The 18306-nt window shown below is 57.7% G+C and overlaps 1 protein-coding gene across 2 annotated transcripts in view; it reads right to left on the bottom strand.

Annotated features, from left to right (window-relative positions):
* Positions 1-449: 449 nt before the first annotated feature.
* Positions 450-18306, bottom strand: part of MRC2 (mannose receptor C type 2) — a 54246-nt gene continuing 36389 nt past the window's right edge. Inside the window, exons 7-30 of one of the 2 annotated variants that reach the window (XM_029211556.1) lie at positions 17182-17370; positions 16904-17058; positions 15680-15787; positions 13825-13940; positions 12820-12968; positions 11956-12173; positions 11110-11252; positions 9909-10011; positions 9503-9641; positions 9355-9390; positions 8933-9093; positions 8778-8845; positions 7960-8060; positions 7522-7658; positions 5088-5202; positions 4805-4968; positions 4528-4636; positions 3757-3995; positions 3465-3633; positions 3221-3370; positions 2783-2902; positions 2414-2593; positions 1918-1944; positions 450-1808 (exon numbers count right to left, since the gene is read on the bottom strand). In XM_029211556.1, the coding sequence (XP_029067389.1) occupies positions 1588-1808; positions 1918-1944; positions 2414-2593; positions 2783-2902; positions 3221-3370; positions 3465-3633; positions 3757-3995; positions 4528-4636; positions 4805-4968; positions 5088-5202; positions 7522-7658; positions 7960-8060; positions 8778-8845; positions 8933-9093; positions 9355-9390; positions 9503-9641; positions 9909-10011; positions 11110-11252; positions 11956-12173; positions 12820-12968; positions 13825-13940; positions 15680-15787; positions 16904-17058; positions 17182-17370 (3317 nt within the window). In that variant the 3' untranslated portion in view covers positions 450-1587. Of the gene's footprint in view, positions 1812-1917; positions 1945-2413; positions 2594-2782; positions 2903-3211; positions 3371-3464; positions 3634-3756; positions 3996-4527; positions 4637-4804; positions 4969-5087; positions 5203-7521; positions 7659-7959; positions 8061-8777; positions 8846-8932; positions 9094-9354; positions 9391-9502; positions 9642-9908; positions 10012-11109; positions 11253-11955; positions 12174-12819; positions 12969-13824; positions 13941-15679; positions 15788-16903; positions 17059-17181; positions 17371-18306 lie in introns of both variants that reach the window. The other variant, XM_029211555.1, reaches the window with a different exon arrangement.

The following is an 18306-nucleotide window of genomic DNA, read 5'->3' as shown; positions in this document are numbered from 1 at the left end:
CGAAGCTCAAATGCAGGTCTGACTGCCTTGGAAGGATGGTGGTATGCGTCCCCCACCCCTGGCTGACCTGGGCGCCTCACACCCTCCCCTGGGAGCTGCAGCCCAGAAACAGCAGTAACAGCTGACGTTTATGGGGCAATTACTGCACGAGCTCGCAGGCGCCGACTGCTTTGCACAGGTGATCTCATTTAATCCTCAAACATCCTTAAAGGAACCCTAGGAGATGCGTCCTGTTCTCCCGTCTTACACATTGAAAGGTGAGCCAAGTTGCACAAGCTCACACTGTTGTCCAGCAGCTCCAGAGCCCTCAACCCTCACACATATCCCCAGGAACAGAGAGAAGGGTGTGGTCCCGAGGTAGAGGCAAAATGGATGCAAGCCCCCCAAAAAGACATTTATCTTGAAAAGATATGAAGGACAAGGCTCACAGCAGGACAGAGCAGGAACCCTTCTCTCTCAAGCCTCTTAAAGGTGTTTTATTTGTTTGCTTTTCTTTTTTCTCTTTTTTAAAACAATAATGGCACATTAAAAAAATTAAGAACTACAAAAAAGGACCATGTCTTCGAGTCCATGTTCACATTGTCCTGGGTCGCGGCACCAGGACTGGTGACTCCTGCTGGGATTTCGGCCTCTTGGAAAGGTGCTGGGTGGCTCGGCTCCACCCGCATGGGGCCACTCCGGGGACTCAGGCGCTCTTCTTCTGGGCCCCACTAGAGGGCGTCCCTGGGCCCTCGCTTCTGAAGCCCCTAGGACCCTGGCCAAACACAACCTCTCTCTCCAAACTAGAGCCAGGAGCTGGAAACGTTAGGGAACTTATTTTGGTCCCCACAGGGGACTCTTTAGGGACACAGCCCTCCCCCGGCCGGCAGGAGATGACACCCAGCCCAGCCTGGTCACCCCCAGGAGGTCAGGGTGTCTCTCCCCTGTCCTGTCTCCAGCCCAAGCCCAGCTGACGCCACAGTGATGCTCTTGTTCTCCATCCGGCCCAGGCCCCCCTGCCATGTCCCACGGCCACCCCAGCAGGCACAGGAGTGACAAATGCTCGGCCCCCTCAGCCGACCCCCACCAAGAGCAAGAGGACTCCCCAAACCCCAGGGCCCTGGCTCAGAAGGGAGGGCTGTGTGACAAGGGGGGCAGGGAGGGAAAGGAGCTGGCGTGAGGGGCTCAGAGCTGAGGCTGCCAGGGAAGGAGAGAAGCAAGAGGCCGGCTGAGGGCTCAGGGCAGGTTCCTCAGACTCTGCAGCGAGAAGCAGGTCCTGGGGCCTGGGGCACAGACCTGGGCAGGCGGGCCCGGGGAGGAAGAGGCAGAAAGGGGCTCCGGTCCTGCCTCTGGTTACCATGGGGGCACAGGCCTGGGTGACAAGACCTTAAGACCACCCCCCCCCAAAGGGAAACGCCACGCTGCACTCAGCCAGGTCTCAGCCCAGCCCTCATGGGAGGGAGGAAGCCCACCAGCCCAGGCCCTGCCAGCCCCAGCTCCCCACGGCAGCTCCCAAGGGCACCCCTCCATGGGCCGACTGGACTGTAGCTGGGGGAGGGCCCGGCGGACCCAGCTCCTCCTGCCCCGGCCCCGCCCACGCCCTTGGCTCTACTCCTGCTGCTCGTTCATCTCCATGTCTGACACCAGGATGTTCTTCTCAGTGGCCTCGCCGGGGCCGGAGGAGCTGCGGCTGTAGCGGGCGCCCTCGAAAGCCCCGCGCTCGACGCCCTGTCGTCGCCGGTAGAGGATCAGGGCCGCCGTCAGCAGGGCCAGGAGCAGAAGCACCGCCATCAGCACCACCAGCAGGGCCGCAGGGCTCCCCGGGAGGGCTGCTGCAGCAAGAAGAACCCCCGCTCAGAAGCCCCGCTATGGCACCCACCGCCCGGAACAAGGGGGGGAAGGAGGACAGGGCTAGTCTCAGCCCTGCCTGTGACTCACCTGATGGGGAGAAGCTGCTCTCCTCGGCTGCAGCAGAGGAGGAACCAGTTAATGACAGTAGCAGTGATAATATGATAATAATAAGCAAACATGTAAGAACATTTTCTGCAGGCCCAGGCACTTCATTTGCTCATTTAATCCCCTTATACGTACTCTTATTACCCCATTTTACATATGTGTAAACTGAGGCCACAGAGTTTGAATGACTTACCCAAGGTCACAGAGTTGGCAAATGGTTTGGCCTGGGCTTGAACCCCATCCCTGCCTTGAACCACTACAAAATGACGGGTTTGCTGTCTAGTTTGGAAATGTGCAGCAAGGCCCAGTCCTACAGACTAATTAATCCCAGGGGAAGGTCCCGGCGGGCCCCAGGCCTGTCTGTCTATTCTCTCCCATCCACTGCATTGTCTGCAGAACGAGAAGCAGTCGGGCCCCCAGCCAGCACCAGATGCCTGGGGGTGGCAGGAAGCCGCGGGTGTGCCTGCCGGGCGCTCACCTCGAGGGAGCTTGCAGACCACACCCATGGTGATGTTGGTGCAGGCGCCCGGGCGCCACAGCCCGCTGCTGCTCTGGATCCAGTAGCAGCTGTTGTGGCTCAGCATGCTGGGGCCCAGGCCCGGGGGCCCCCAGTTGGAGTAGTTCACAGCTGTGTTGTCCTGCCAGACCAGCGTACCTCCTGGGGGAAGAAGGCACTGAGGGGGCATTGCAGGGGCGGGTAACAAACTGGAGCAGGTGGGAGAGAGCAGGCCTGTTCTAGGATCAACTCCCACCTTCCTCAGGCCCTCACCTCCACCAAGCCCCGCTGGAGGGCATCGCCCCTGCCGCCTGAGGCCTCCCCATCCTGATCCTACACACAGGGACCCACCTTTGGGGTTGAAGTTCATGCCCAGCCAGGCGCCCCGACTCTGGCCCTCAGAGCTCTGCAGATGCTCCCAGACAAACACGTTCTCCATCTCATCCAGGATGGACAGGACCACCCCACCCTCTGGACACAAAGGAGGCTCACGTCAGGGCAGACGGGTCTCCCCGGGGTAGCAGAGCCCCCCAGAGAGGCCCCCGCCCTCTTCCCTGGCAGCCAGAGGAGACGATGGCGTGGAGTCGTGCGTGGAGGGAAGGGGGTTATAGTCACACACGTTATGTCACGGGTGGTCTGTGCGTATTGCAACGTGAGGGGCACTTATGCGTGAGGGCTGCCGACAGGTAGACCGCAGCACGGGGACTGCATTCACAGGGGCTTTGAGTGTCCACGAGAGGGGTCGCCACCTGGAATGCCCACAAATGGGCTCTCACCCACCCGGCCCACCTCTCTGGCAGCGCTGCAGCGCCTCCTTGTGGCCCAGCAGCAGCTCCATGTGGAAGGAGTAGCAGTGCTCCCGGAAGGGAATCCAGGCCGAGTCCGCCAGCCCCTGGGGACAGCTGCCGTGGTAGCTTATTCTTCGGGGAGGAGGGGGCCCTATGGGGGTGCAGGATTGAGAAAGTGGCCCAGGGTCCTCCCAGGGTCAGCCTACCCCCAGCCCACCCCTCGGCCCCAGCGGGTGGGCACTCACCTCCGTTAACTCCACACACAGCCCCCTGCAACTTGGTGTCACAGCTGGTGGTGCGCCAGGCCCCATCCATATCCACATAGGCGCAGCCCCCCGGGTACTGGGGCTCCCAGTCCTGCCAGCTCACATAGCTCAGCGGCTCCTCCGAGACCCAGGAGTACCGCCGGGAGCCCTGGGCACAGACAGCCATCAGGGTGGGAGGAAGGGGACCAGCCGGGTCAGGGAGCAGGTAAGGCACAGGGTTAGGGGGAGGCAGGGAGGGAAATCAGGGGAGTGGGCCCAGCCCGGTGCCCACCTCCTCACTGGCCAACCCGATCCAGAGTGGCGTGCGCAGCCCTCGGGCAGCCTGCGTGAGGAAGGCCTGGGTGTAGGGGTCAGGCACGTGCGCCAGGCTGGCGTTGCGGCTCTCACACAGCAGGAGGGCATCGTGCCAGCGCAGCGGCTTCTGCAGCAGCCGGAAGGTGCCGTTGAGGTAGGAGAGCTCAGTGCCCGGGGCAGGGAGCGATGCTGCTGGGCATGGGCTCAGGGAGGGGTCTACAGGGAAGGGGGCAGGGCTCAGGCCGGGCTCTGCCCCCATCACCCCATCCCCAGGCATGAGGCCGGGAGGGGGGAGCGCCGGACATCAGGCAGAGACCAACTCTCCTCTGGGCACAGTGCCTGGCTCAGTGTCGGTCATTGCTGTTATTAGTAACAATACGTTCTTGCTGATAAAGGGATGAGCAACCTAGAGCTCGACCATGAATCCAGGGCAGAGGGACCCCTGCACGGAGCTGCAGGAGCCTCAGACACAGAACCTCAGGGCCCCTGCCACCAGGCATGCCCAGTGTCTAGCTCTCCCTGGTCAGCCCTCCGAACCCCAAACCTTCCTCCTGAGACCCCTTGGTGCCCACTGCCTTTCCCTCTGATTGGCGCCTGGCCTTTCTGCCCATCTGCTTCCCAAGCAGACTAGACTCTGGGGGTGGCCCCAGGGGCCCTCTGAGGTCAAGGACCATGTCTCATTCCTCAGGGCATGGCCCACGGAATCCAGTCCCGGGCTGGGGTTTCCAGGTTCCCCGGTGACACGTACCCGTGCCCTTCTGGCAGATGAAGCCGTGTGTCTCCTCTGCGCAGTTCCGATCATCCCAGCGGCCAGTGAAGTGAGCTGAGGGGCTGTGCAGGACCACCGCACAGCTGGTCTGGGGGGAAGGAGCTGCTCAGGGGAGCCCTGGCAGCTGCCCGCTTGTGCCACTGCCCCCAGAAAGCTGTACTATGAGCAAAGAGGCTGGAAGGGGGTCCCCAGGCAAGCGCTGCAGGGCAGGGTGGGGGTGGAGGGCAAAGGAGAGAGTGGGGAGGGGCTTCCTCACCGGTATGTTGCCGCTGGGGGCAGGGCTAGGGCCAGAGGGCTCCCCGGGGGCCCAGTTGGTGTACCGCAGAGGCTCCTGCTCTACCCACTGGAAGTCCCTCTGCGAGGCATGGAGGCCAATCCAAAGGTCAAAGGTCACATTGGGCAGGCTGGCTGTGACGAATGCTACAGTCCCCCAGAAGAGAGAGTGATGAGCGACAGGGCAGCCCCCTCCTTGCTCTGCTCTAGCCCTCTGGGGGGATGGTGTCAGAGGATCACGGGGCCTCCCCATGGGCTGGCCCTACCTTGCTCTAAGGGGTTTGCAATGGTGACCAGTTGGGCCTCTTGCTGTTCACAGGAGAACTGTGCCTCTGACCACTTCACCCGGTCCTGGGGGTCCTGGCCCTGGATTCGGAAACACTGTGGGGCGGAGGGGGAGGCATGGCATCCTGCTCCACCTCCCTGTCCCACACACCCAGAAACTCCGCTGCGGAGCCCTCGGTCACAGGCCCTGGGGAGGCTCAGGGGCTGTGAGAGAAAAACATGAGAACCAGGACATCTGGGTCTCCTTGACCAAGGCTCCGGCACCCTCTCAACTGGGCATAGCGGATTCACGTACACTTGCCCACACTCTGGGGAATTTTTAAGTGGGAAGATTTCTCCGGGCCACCAAATGCTCTACTACTTGTGACGGCACCGCCTGGGCCATGCCTGGGGACAAGGTCTGTCTGGCTCTCAGCTTCGCATACTCCAAAGGTTTTTGACAGAGTTACTGTATCATTACAATGATGCTAACAAATTAAGCAAAGGGCCAATTACATATATGAAATATATATTTTTTTCAATTAGGTGGAAGAAGTCATAATAATCTTTTGGATAAATTTAATGACATGGGGAAATGCTGAAAATATAATACTGAGAAAGAAAAGCTGGCTACACAATTGTGTTATTTAGTATAATCTCAATTACATGGAAAAAGTCAGGAAGTAACAAATATTGATAGTGGTCATCTCTGGAGAGTATGGATGAGTTTTAGTTTCATTTTTTGTTTTTTTCCCCAAGATGTTAATAATACACGTCTTATTCTCTTTTTTTTTTTTTTTTTTTTAACGCAGAAAAGGTGTAATATTCGCTTGGATATTCTGAAGACAGTGAGAGCTCCAGGACACTATGGGCGGGCTGCAAGCCAACGTATGACAAAGATTTATGGATTACGTTATCTAATGTTAACTAATCTAATCCTCACAATAGGGGTTAAGTGGTCTTACAATGTCCTGCAAAGAAGGCATGGATGGAAGCTTATACTAATGATGCCAGCGCAAACCACAAGGAAATAGTGCCCTTCTCTGTCTGGGGTAAGCGCTTTCAGCCACTAGGTAAAAACAATGAAGGTCTAATCAGGTCTGATGAATGAGCCCCAGGGTCAGGAAGTAACCACTTTCGGAAAGAAACTCACTCTCTAGAGGGAACATTTTGAAAACGCATTTAGATGCATATCCATTCTAATTCACTTTATTGTCTCAAACTTTCCTAGCTGCACACTCAAAACACTTGGGAAGAGAATTTTCTAAATGTTGTTTTTAAAAAATCTTCCAAGGATTGTTTTTAACTCTTTTAATCAGCTCTTCTGATTAGTTTATAAGGCAGATTAGTTTAAATGCAGAAACGGACCAATTTTTAAACAAAAACCTTTGTTTAATTTGTAGAAGGACTGGAAAATAGGGAGAAGGACTTAGAAAGCCCAGCCAATGATGGATGACCTTTCTTCATCTTGATCTATTTGTCTTCGTGAGGTAATCTTTCCGTCTACAACAACCATTCAATCCATGTGTTAAAACAATCTGAACTTCAGGGAACTTCCCTGGCGGTCCAGTGGTTAAGATTCTGTGCTTCCAATGCAGGGGACGTGGGTTCGATCCCTCGTCGGGAAACTGAGATCCCACATGCCACATGGCCGGAAAAAAAAAAAAAAAAATTGAACTTCAAACAAGACCTGTGAAGTCTGAATCACAAAGCGTCAAACCAAGATTTTTTCAAATAATGAAGTATATGCAATCACTTTGCTCTTATCAAAATTATTTAAATAGTAACAATTATTATAATTGATAAATTTTGAGTAAGCGCAAAAATTTTTTCATACCACTAAAAGGAAAATTTTGAAAACTTGAAAATACTATTTAAAAATCTCTAGCTCATGGTTTATATTGTTTTGTTCTTGTGTATATTTAACTACATATGACATCAGTCACATTAGTATGTAAGTAAATATATATTTACTTACACGCACATATGTAACGCACACATACGTACTTTGTATGTTCAACATTTTAATAGGAATTCATTATCAAGGTGTTTGGGGACTTTCCTGGCGGTCCAATGGTTAAGACTCTGCGCTCCCAGTGTCAGGGGCACGGGTTTGATCCCTGGTCGGGGAACTAAGATCTCGCAGGCTACACTGTGCCTCCAAAAAAAAAAACAAAAAACAAAAAAAAACCAAGCAGATGTTTGGCGACCAGGGATCTAGGAAACTCACCGAACTATATGGGCAACCTCATTACCTGGTGAATGAGAAAGTGTTACTACGCTGACTTAGTTTCCAAGGAGTCTGGCCCTGGCACTGGGGCCATGCAGAAGAGAGGGTGGTGGGTACAGGCAAGAGGCCATGACTTTGATGCTGCCAAAGGGCGAGGACTCCTGAGGCTCAGCCTTCGCCTTGGGTGCCCCCCCTCCACCTCCTACCTTGTTGAGGAACTGGCTCCAGCCAGGGGGGCAGCCACCTGTGGGTTGTGGGTCTGGGGGCTGCTGCTCTCTGGTGCTGTTGCTGCGCTTGCAGATGTAGGGCAAGGCTGTCATGCACCTCTGGTCCCCCCACTCCTCTGCAGAAAGAGAAGAGCAGTCACCCCAAGGGCAGGGCATGGCTGCCAGCACCCTGGCCTCATGCCCTGAGAGGAGGTGGCGCTGGGGCTCATGTCCCTGTGTCCAGCTCTGAACTCAAGTCCTCTGTGGCTGCTGGATCACAGGGACAGGCCCTCCCCTCTCTGGGTCTAGCCCTTCTTGGGTTGTGGGAACAGAGAGAATGAGAAGAGACCTAGGGCCCCTGCGCAGGCTCACCCCACTGCCCCCAACACCCACCCTCCCCTCAGCTTCTGCACCCTCTCTGCCCCACCTTGTGCTCACCTCGGCTGGCCATCATGTACACGCACTTCTTGTCCTTGCCTATGGGCCGAGGCTTGCCGGGTGCCCAGGAGATGAAGTTTATAACGGAACCATCTGTCCATCTGCAATGGCACCGAGCAGGGGTGACTCCAGCACTGGGCACCGTGCTCCCCTGTATGCAGCAATGAGGGGGCAGGGACCAGAGCCCAAAACCAGGGGCTCAGTGGCCGTAGGCTGAGGAGTGGGGCTACTGAGCTCAGTGCAGCTAGAACCCAAGGACCTGGCGCCTCCAGGTAAGGGCCAGCCTTCCTGGGCATCCGTTTCTCTAACTAGAAAAGAAGTCTAAGGATCCCAGAGCAGGGGTCCAAGGGCAGCGCTATGCTCAGACACCCATGTGCTCCTGGGCCTTCCAGGCCTCACACATGGTAGGTGGGCCGTGAATACAAAGAGGCCCCTCCGGACCATCCTATGTTCTTGCCCATGTCCTGAGGGGACCTTATTCATGAGTGACCCCAGCAATAATAACGAGCTGTCATCACTTAGTGCCCGATAACGTGCTGGATGCCATGCTAAGGGTTCACATACCTCATTTCTAATTCTCACAATGATCCTACCAGGCAGGCCTCGTTTCATTCTCAGGTGAGAAAACCGAGGCCCAGAAAGGTTAACTCACTTGCTCAAGGCCACATAGCCAGTGCAGGGCAGCGCTGGATTCAAATCCAAATCTGTCTGTCTCTGTATGCTGTGCCGCCTGCCTCCCTCCAGCCTGGGTTGAGGCTCGCCATCCACGCATGCGCCCCGCTGCCCATCCACACCCGCTGCCCCGCCAGGGCTCCCACCTGAAGCGCCCGTCGCTCTCTGAAGTATGCAGGCCGATCCACCAGTGCTGCTCTTGGCCCCGAGAAAACTAGGGGAAGCCGGGCAGGCAGGTGAGGGATGGCAGGCCCTTTCCCTGGCTCCCGGGCCTGCCCTCCCTGCTCGCTAACCTGCCCACCTTCTGCAGGTTGTGCCCCAGGAAGTCCAGCTCCGCCTGGCTGTGCACGGAGACCAGCTCGGCCAGGAACCACGTGCATATGCGCTGCGCCTGCGCCCACGTGGAGTGGTGCTCGAAGAACTTATACTCCGCCTCCTGGAAACGCAGCCATTCCCGTCGGCCTGCGGGGGCGGAGGGGGCGTGGGGATGGAGGCCAGGCTGGGGCTGCCTCTGCCCGCCCAGCCCAAGGAGGACAAGGCGGGTCCAGGGCAGCCTAGGCAGGCGGGCCTGCGAGCCCATCCGACCTGGGCCAGTAGGGTGCCCCCATCACCTTTCCCTCGGCTCAAGCCCTTAAGCCCCTTCGTTCTGTCCCGGCCAGGCCCTGCCCAGGAGGTGACGCCCCTTCCCCCCTCCGGGCCGCCGTGGGGAGCGGGGTGCCTCACCTTGCGGGCTGCCGTCAGGCTCCCGCACGTCCGCGCCTATGGGGACAACAGGGACAGAGACGCTGCAGGGAAAGGTGCCCCTCCCCTGGACCCCCGCCCCCTCCGCCCTTCGTCCCATGCCCGGTCCGCCAGCGCCGCCCCACCCAACCTCGAGGGATCTTGCAGATCCAGTCCAACTGCGTCTCGCACTGCATGGCTACCCACTGCAGGGAGGCCAGGTCGAGCACTGCACAGCCCCGGATGTCGTCATCGTCGTGCCGGCTCCGGTCAAAATTGTGGTAAGAGAACTGATGAGGTCGGAAGGGGAGAGGGGTTTCAGGCACCAGGCGCAGGCTGCACCCACCCCCCCAGAACAGACCAACCGGAGACCTGGCATAAGCTAGGAACCCCCAACCTGGGCTAGACGGTCCCCACCTCCTTTCCCTTACCTGCCAGCTCTGGCCAGAGGCGCTGCCTCTACTAAGCCTCGCGCACCTCCAAAAGACCACGCCCACATCCAAACCTCGCCCGCCCAGGCTCCGCCCACCTGCCCCGCCTCCTCCAGGCCCCCTCACCCCTAGTCCATCGCTCCAGCGCCAGCTGTGCCCCGCTCCGGGGTCTCGACGGTTCAGGCCGATCCAGAACCAGTGCTGCTCGTGGATCTCGGGCTCTGACTCACTTTAGCACAACCCGGGGGTGAAGACAGAAGACATGGGGATGAGAGTTATAGGGGCCCCTTGCAGTTGTGACCTGGGCAGTCCCAAGGACCTGGGGCCTCTCGAACTGGGCTTCACACTCACCGGGCAAAACACTGTTGGGGCCACCCTTAAAAAGCTCTCCCCAGAGAGAACTGGGCTAGCTGGGCCAGGCGCCACGCTCGCTGCGGGCAGGTGGCCTTGCTCCCTTCCCTTGCTTTCCTTTGGGTGGGGTTTGCCCTGCCAGCAAGATTGCAGGCTTTCACTTTAGGCAGCCAATGGGGACGGTGAATAGACCTGGGGACATGGAATCAGATACACCTGGATTCCGGTCGTGGGTCACCCAGGGACCAGCTCTGTGACCTTGGGTAAAAAAACCCAACCTCTCCAACAGCCCGCAAGGGATAGTGTCTACTCAGTAGGATTGAGAAGAGTCTTGAACGTGGATTAAATGTTTAGTGCAGTACCTGGTACATGGTGAGAGGCAACTGACACGAGCTATTATAATTACTAGTCAAATAATGTAATTGTGCTGTTTGCTGGGAGGAGATATCCCTGGAATTAAGATGTCAGGAAGCCTGGATCCATTTGGATTTTTCCCAAGGCTAAGGGACTGTAGGGCTGTATGTCATAGGAACCCACAGGACAGAGACAGGGATCTGGAGGGACCCCGCGGGCAGATGCTCACTTTTGTAGCCTTTCTATTCCTGTCTCTCAGAAAAAGCTGTTTATTGAGAAAGTGTGGGCTATTATGGGATGGTGTAGGGTTGCAGGAGGGGGCGCTCACTTGGATCAGCTTGGAGATTTTGCCATGGAGAAGGAGGGATGGTGAGGACGGTTACTTGTGTAAAAGTCTGTGAGTCTCAGGGGGTGTTGCTGGCCCTGGTGAGCAACCCAGGGTCTCCGACTCCAGGGAGACCGGGGTTACTTGAGGGGGGATCAGGATGGGCCTGGCATTAGTAGCAGATGCACAGGTCATTCCAAGCCCTGGAACCGACCGCCCTGGGGTCGCCTTCACCCTGCCCAGCAAAAGCAAAAGCCCGACTCATGTGCATATGGGCCACCGCCCCAGGCTCAGTACCCGAAGATCTTGTTGAGCATATTGGCCACAAAATGTTCCTCCTCATAGCTGGCCAGGCTCAGCAGCTGGGCCCCCAGCTCCTGGCAGGCCCTCTGGGCCTGGACCCAGCTCTTCTTGTCCTGCAGCCGCTCCACGCTGAACACCTGCAGGAGCAGAGTCCAAGCTGTTCCCCAGCCCAGCTCCCCACGGGACACCTGCCCTCCCAGGACATGAGTGGGGAAGGGGGCTGGGGCCTCACTGGACAATCCTGCTCATCAGAGAGGGAGCCCCAGGGGAGGGGAACTGGCACAGCCATCTCCCAGAGATGGTCCCCCTAACCAGCGGGGCAATCAGGGCTCTTATCCCAGCAGAGCCACAACTTGCTATGGGCAAGTCCCTTCCCCTCCCTGGACTTCAGCTTCTTCCTGTAATTAAAAGACCCTGGACTACCTCAGTGGCTCCCAAACCCAGCAGGGTTTAAAAACACAGATTACCAGGCCCCACTACAACCCACTGAATCCCAATCTCCATAGTGACAGACTGGAAGATTTGTTTAAATCGGGCTCCCCAGACAACTCTAAAGAGCAGCCAGCCTGGCCCCAACATTTGGGAACCTCCGCAACCGATGGTCTCTGTGGTTTTTTCAACTCCTCAAATATTTATTGAGCACCTACTATGCACCAGGCCTCAGATGCCACTGACAAAAGGGTTTCAACAGAAAGTACCTCTGTCTGTTGTCTGTAAGTTTCTCCAGGGCCCGCCTGCCTGGATCATGGCTGGGTCCCACTGGGGCCACCCACCCTGCCAGGGGTGCTGCCTCTTTGCTCTTGTTTCTCTCCCCCGACCCCAGGCCAGCAGGCTGCCTACCTTATAGCAGTGCCGGAGTTTGGGGTCTGAGCCCCAGCCCTGGGGGCAGGCGCCGGTGAGGCTGGGTGTGGGGTCTGGTCCAGGCAGCTCAGGCGTCACTGGCGTGCCCAGGCTCTGCCGGCAGATGTAGCGAGCCCGGAACGACGTGCAATTCTTCACCTCCCACAGCCCCATGGCGCTGCCCGTGGCCAGGGCCACGCAGCCCCCACGGCTGTACCCTGGAGGAGGGAGAAGGGAGACCCACATGCTGAAGAGGACTCACCAGTCCTCCCTCACATCCCCGAGGGGCACCACCACGGCCCTCGCACCGGGAATCAGCTTAGCCATCTCTGCAGGGACATGCTCTGTGGAGTCGGGGCCCAGTGGGGAGGAAGGAAATGGGGGCAGAGGCCTAGCTCTATGTTTGCTCCTGTGAGACCTTAGGCAACTTGCTTAACCTCTCTGAGCCTGTTTCACCATCTGCCTCATCAGGTTCTTGAAAAGGTTAAAGAAGACGATGAACTTAAAATGGTAACAGTAACAGCGAGCACTTGTATGCTCACTACTCTAAGGGCTTTACGCGTATTAACCCATTCAAGCCTCACGTCAACCCTGTGAGGAAGGTACCATTATCCCCATTGGACAGATGAGGAAACTGAGGCTCAAAGATGCACAGCTAATAAACTGCACAATCAGGATCTGAGCCGGGCAGTTTGGCTCCAGAGCCTGTCCTCCTATAACCACATCACCACACTGTACGAATGATCTGTTTCCTATGAAGCCCTGGGTCTCGGTCGTGGCAGGGCTGGTCCACCGCGGCCTCCTGGCTTCACCAAGGAAAGTCCAAGAAGGGGGCTGAGCGGGCGCTGTGGAGGAGGGGCTCACCGGGCTGGTCCCGGTTCCAGTGGGTGTACATGACCTCATCCCCGCTGAGCCAGCGGAAGGAGCCGGTGAAGTTGAGGTCCTGCAGGGCCGTCCAGAAATACTCGCCGTCCCAGTTGTAGATGAGGCTGCTGACAAAGGCCTGCTCGAACCTGCGGGAGAGAGGCTGGTCGAGGCAGGGAGCTCGCCCCCCACCACTCCCTGGGCTACAGGCCAGATGCCCTGCTCCAGGAGCCTGGGTGCTGCACCCAATCAGAAACTTCCTCAGGGGGCTCCCTGGGTGGCGCAGTAGTTAATAATCTGACTGCTAACACAGGGGACAAGGGTTCGAGCCCTGGTCAGGGAAGATCCCACATGCCGCAGAGCCAACTAAGCCTGTGCGCTACAACTACTGAGCCTGCGTTCTACAGCCCGCGAGCCACAACTAGGGAAGCCCGCATGCCACAACTACTGAAGCCCGCGCGCCTAGAGCCCGTGCTCCTCAACAAGAGAAGCCACTGCAATGAGAAGCCCGCCCATCGCAACAAAGAGTAGCCCCTGCTCGCTGCAACTAGAGAAAACCCGTGCACAGCAATGAAGACCCAATGCAGCCAAAAATAAATTAATTTTTAAAAATTAAGAAATGCTTTAAAAAAGAAACTTGCTCAGGGAAGTGGGGACCCCTGGGGACCCTGCAGCTGACACACAGCAACCCAGGTCCCCTTCTACTGTCTTCACCTCCATGCCTTGCTGAGGAGAAAGATAATCAGACACAGCCAAGGTCTCTTTGGGGCATCCAGCCCACACCTATGCCTGCCCCTGCCCCTGCCCCTGCCCAGGACCTGTCCCATGCTGGGGTCACTTAATAAACAGGAGTCATTCTGGTGACAATATTAGAAAAAGGCCCTGGAGCCTGTTGAAGCTCAAAGGACTCGAGTCCCTCTGCACTTGATGGCAGGATGCTGCCCCGTTTGGAGGAGGGACCACATTAGGCCAGGACATAGGGGAGGGCTGGTCCCTCTCCTGTACCTGTTGGTGATGGTGACCAGCTGAGAGCCGTGGTCGGTGCACAGGCGCCGGGCCTCACTGTAGGTCACCTGGTCCTCTCCCAGCCAGTAGCAGGATGGGCTGTGCCACGTCCAACCCTGGCTCAAGAGAGTGGGCAGAAAAGGGGTGTCTGGGGGGAGGACTCTCCTTTCTCACCCATAAATCCTGGGGTGCAGGTGCCATCAGTGGCACCACTGAATTTTCTGCAGGCTTGGGCACAGAACAGAGGGGACTAGTTTGACACCAGAGCCGGCTCTTCCTGTGCTGTGTTCTGCACCTTGTCACTCCACACTCCCCTCCCTACCGTTACCCACAACTGCCAGGCCCGGGGTGTAAGCATGGCCCACGGGTGGCTGATTGGGAAACAGCCAGTCACCCGGCCTGTGGCCTGGCCACGAAAGATGAGTGGCCCACCGGATTCCTCGCTTGGGTGTTTGAACCAAGAGACGCAGTGGGAAAACTGCCAGTTGGCTGGGAAACCAGAGCCGGAAAGCTGGGAGAGCTGCCAGGATGTGGAGGGGGCTGGGCAATCCTCGGGGGCCTGGAAAAGCTGGAGTACACGGAGGATGCGCCTGGACCGCGAGCAGGGGGGACAGACCCTCGGCGAGGGGCAGCAAAGCCCCTCCTACACGGCTGGCTCGCTACCCCCGTCCCCATGAGGCCGGGGAGGCTTCACCTCACTGACCCCTTGTCCCCTGGGCCACCCTGAGGGCCTCTCTGCTCTTGCCTTGCAGGTGAGGACCTGAGGCTCAGAATTACGTGGCTTGATTTTGTACAGACAGTGCAGGCAGAGCCCAGACCGGAACCCACACCACAGAGGTTGTGTCTGTCCCTGCCACAGCCCTGTTCCTCCTAAGATGACACCAGGTGCCTGCCAGGGCCTTTGCCTCCAGGAAGCCTTCAAGTGGGATCCCTGGGGGTGGGGGCTGGAGCTTGGGAGAGACAGCGAGGCAGCCCCCAGGGCAGGAACCAGCGCAGAGGAGAAAGTGGCGTGTGTGTGTGTGTGTGTGTACATGTGCGTATGTGTGTGTACATGTGTGTACATGTGTGTGTGTACATGTGCATGTATTTGTGTGTATATGTACATGTGTGTGTATTATGTGTTTGTGTGTGTATATTGTGCATGTCTACGTGTATATGTGTGTACGTGAGTGTGGCCTCTGCAGATGGAGCCGCCAGGGGCCAAAACACAACCAAGTGGCCTTGAAGAGCAGCCTCCCCATGTGTGTCCACACTGCTCACACCCCTGCTCCTCTGTGGGCGGCGAGGGGTGGGGCGGGCGGGCGGCTGGAGGAGGGAAACAGATCCATCACCCATCCTCACCCTCTTTCATACCTCTGCCCCCCCGACTGATTCATTCCCCCCATTCAGTCCTAATCCCTTCCCTCCCTGGGGCTAGAGCCCAGGGACGGAGACACAGGATGGCCCCATTCCTCCTGAGGAGACAGACAAGCACACGCTGTGCCAGCAAGTGAGGTGGGAAGATGGGGCCGGGGTGCACAGAGGGCCAGGGTCTCCCCAGCAGCCTCTACTCAGGGGATGACTGAACCAGACTGGGGGGCCCGCCCACCGCCACCTCCGGGTTCTCCGTGGCTTTCCATGGAGGGGGGCTCAGGGCTAGGGGTGGCGGGGGAGCTCTGCTTCTTCCCAACAGCTTCTCCCCCACACCCCACCTCATCCAACATCACTCCTGGAACGGAGCAGTTTGGAGAGCGGAGGAGGGGGCATGCCGAGGAAAGGATGATGCCATGGGAGGCTGCGGGCTTCCACCTGCCCTCCTGCCCCTGGGAGCTCCTCTGGTTGGCCTCACCCAGGGCAGCTCCAGAAGCACCCTCACCTTCCGGCAGCCATGGTCCTCCTCAGCGGCCCCCTGGCTCAGCTGGCCTGCCTTCTTGCAGATGGATGGCAGGGACTGGTTACAGGGACTGTCATTCCAGCGACCTTCCTAGGGACACAGGGTAAGGGGGAGTCTCAATCTATCTCCCCCAAATCTCCCAAACCCCTTCAGTGAACATGGTTTCCAGACCTGGCCGTGCCTCTGACTTGCTTTGTGATTCTGAGCAAGAAGCTTGACCTCTCTGTGCTCTAGGCTAGAAAATGGGGGGAGCAGGATTAGTGCTACAAGCCTCACAGGGCTGATGAGAGCACACAGAGTTGATGCGCAAATGCCTCGAAACTTTGACAAGCACTGTCTAAATGGAAAAAGGTGCTCTCTTAAATTACTTACAGCTCATTTCATAAACATGAAGGACAAGCTGGCTAAGACTGTTAGCAGGACAGACAAATGAGATTCCCAGGTCGGCAAGGCGTCCAGCCAGTACCTGCAGATCCAGGGCAAGCAGGGGCCGTGTGCCCAGACCCTCACCTCAGCTGACGGAGCTGAAGAGGAACTTAGTCCTCGGCCCCTAACGGCCTTAGCCCTCCTGTGTCCAGGGCACCCAGCCAGCAGTTTTTGTCTGCCTTGAGCTGCATCTGGAGGGCAGAGGTGTTAATATGTCCCAGCCCCCAGGAGAATGCCTGGCACGTAGCAGATGCTCAATAAATAACTGTTCATAAATTTTCAAATAGCATCCTCTAAGCCAGATGTCTCCACAGTCGCTGGCAGTGTTGGCTGTATCTCACGGCAGAATGTCCTGTCTCTGGAGTAAGTAGTCTGTCCCTACAGCTTTGTCCATTCTTTAAGGGCCAGACTTATCTCTGCTTGAAGCCCTGGATCAATTCCTTCATCCACCCACACTGTCTGAACCAAAGCCATGGCAAACAGTCACAGCTCCATCATTTCTTGAGGGGGCAGGACCCTGGGCTGGGTAGGACTGGCACCGAGCAGTCCTGCCTGCGGAGCATGTCCACATAATGTGAGTTCTGACGCCACCTGCAGGTGGGGAAGTGCAGCTGGCAAGAGACCAAGATCGCACCAGGCACCGTCCTAAGGCTTCACAAGAACTAACTCCTTTAATCCTCCCAGTGACCCTCTGAGGTTGGCACCATTAGAGTTCCCCTGACAGATGAGGAAACTGAGGATAGGTCTGGGGGCCCCGTGACAGGGAGAGGGGGTTCTCACCGGCCCCCAGATGGTGACACAGTCCTCCAGGCTGTCCCGGAAGTTGTTGGGCTCAAAAGGATGCCAGTGGGTGAAGCTCACGAGGCTCCCGTCGGACCACTCAAAATTCATCTGCAGTTTCAGATCGTTGAGACCGATCCACAGCTCCTCCACCTCTGGGGTGCGGCCGGGGAGAGGGGAGAGGGGACATCGGGAGGTCAGCCTCAGTCACCGGCAGGGAGGGACAGTCCCTGGGCCTCCGGGCGGATGGGATGGGTGTGGGGGAAGCAGCCCCTCACCCTGCTTGATCTGCTTGGTGATGAACTCCAGTTCGGCCACGCTGTGGATGCTGAGCAGGTCGCCCCCGCCCCGCAGACACATCTTCTTGGACTCTTGCCAGCTGCGCTTCTCAGCCTGCAGGCGGTAGCAGTGGCCCTGGAAGGGCTGCCAGCTGGGCTCGCACTCCACCTTCACGTTGGCCCACACGTCTGCGGACACCAGAGAGGCCGCTGCTCAGGGACCGAGCTGCCCAGCCCGGGAACCGACCCACTGGGTGTCAACACAGGCAGGGGCCTGGAAGTCACCTCCTCCCCAAACCTGTCACAGATCCGCCCTTCCCACTAGGACAGGTCTGAATACCGAATGATGCTGAAAAGACAAAGCTCCCAGGGTGGCTGAAGCCCCAGGAGGTGGTGGCAGATTCCACCCAAGACAGGACGGCCCCCCCAAGCTGGGGCTCTCACGGAGAGATAGATGGGGATTCAGGACAGACCAGCCCCAGGAGCCTCAGTTTCCTCCTCTGTAAATGGGGTTTCCTGCTGTAAGATTACAACTTAGCTCGTGTCCACCTCACTTAATAAATGACACAGCCGTCATTGTCTCAAAGAACATCTATGGAGTGTGGCTCCATCAGTCCGGGATGAAGCGGGTGGGGAAATGGGGCCTCCCAGGTCAGCAGCTTGTGAACTCACCACTGCCTGACAGGCATCCCCTGGCTGGGATTTTTACTCTTGATCCTCCCCCGCCCCCGCCCCCCCCCCAGCTCCTCTCCCTGAACCCTAGGGCTGAGAAACCAACCGGTCTTAGGCCCTTCCTCACTCCCATTTCCATGCATTTCAAGATCACCCTCTAGGGATCAGGGTCCGCAGACACCTGATGCAAACAAGCTCTCACTTGGGTCTTGGCAAGAGAAAACAAGACTTTACCAAACCACCCACAACATCAGGCTTGGACAGGATTCTGCTGGCTGGGCAAGAAAGCATGTACCCACTTGAAGCATCGCCCCACTGGGATCCACTCCATCCTGGGAGATGCTCCAGGGTCCAACCATACCGTCTCTTGGAGACCTGGCAGACTGGGGAAGGGCTGAGAGCCTGAGCAGCCTCCCTCCTTGGCTCAAGACCTATTGATCATCTCTTGTCAGC

The sequence above is a fragment of the Monodon monoceros genome, unplaced genomic scaffold (assembly GCF_005190385.1).
Source record: "Monodon monoceros isolate NGI ecotype Baffin Bay Population unplaced genomic scaffold, NGI_Narwhal_1 Super_Scaffold_9, whole genome shotgun sequence".
Classification (NCBI taxonomy): domain Eukaryota; kingdom Metazoa; phylum Chordata; class Mammalia; order Artiodactyla; family Monodontidae; genus Monodon; species Monodon monoceros.
The sequence above is the reverse complement of the archived record's forward strand: the minus strand, read 5'-3'. Positions and strand labels throughout refer to the sequence as shown.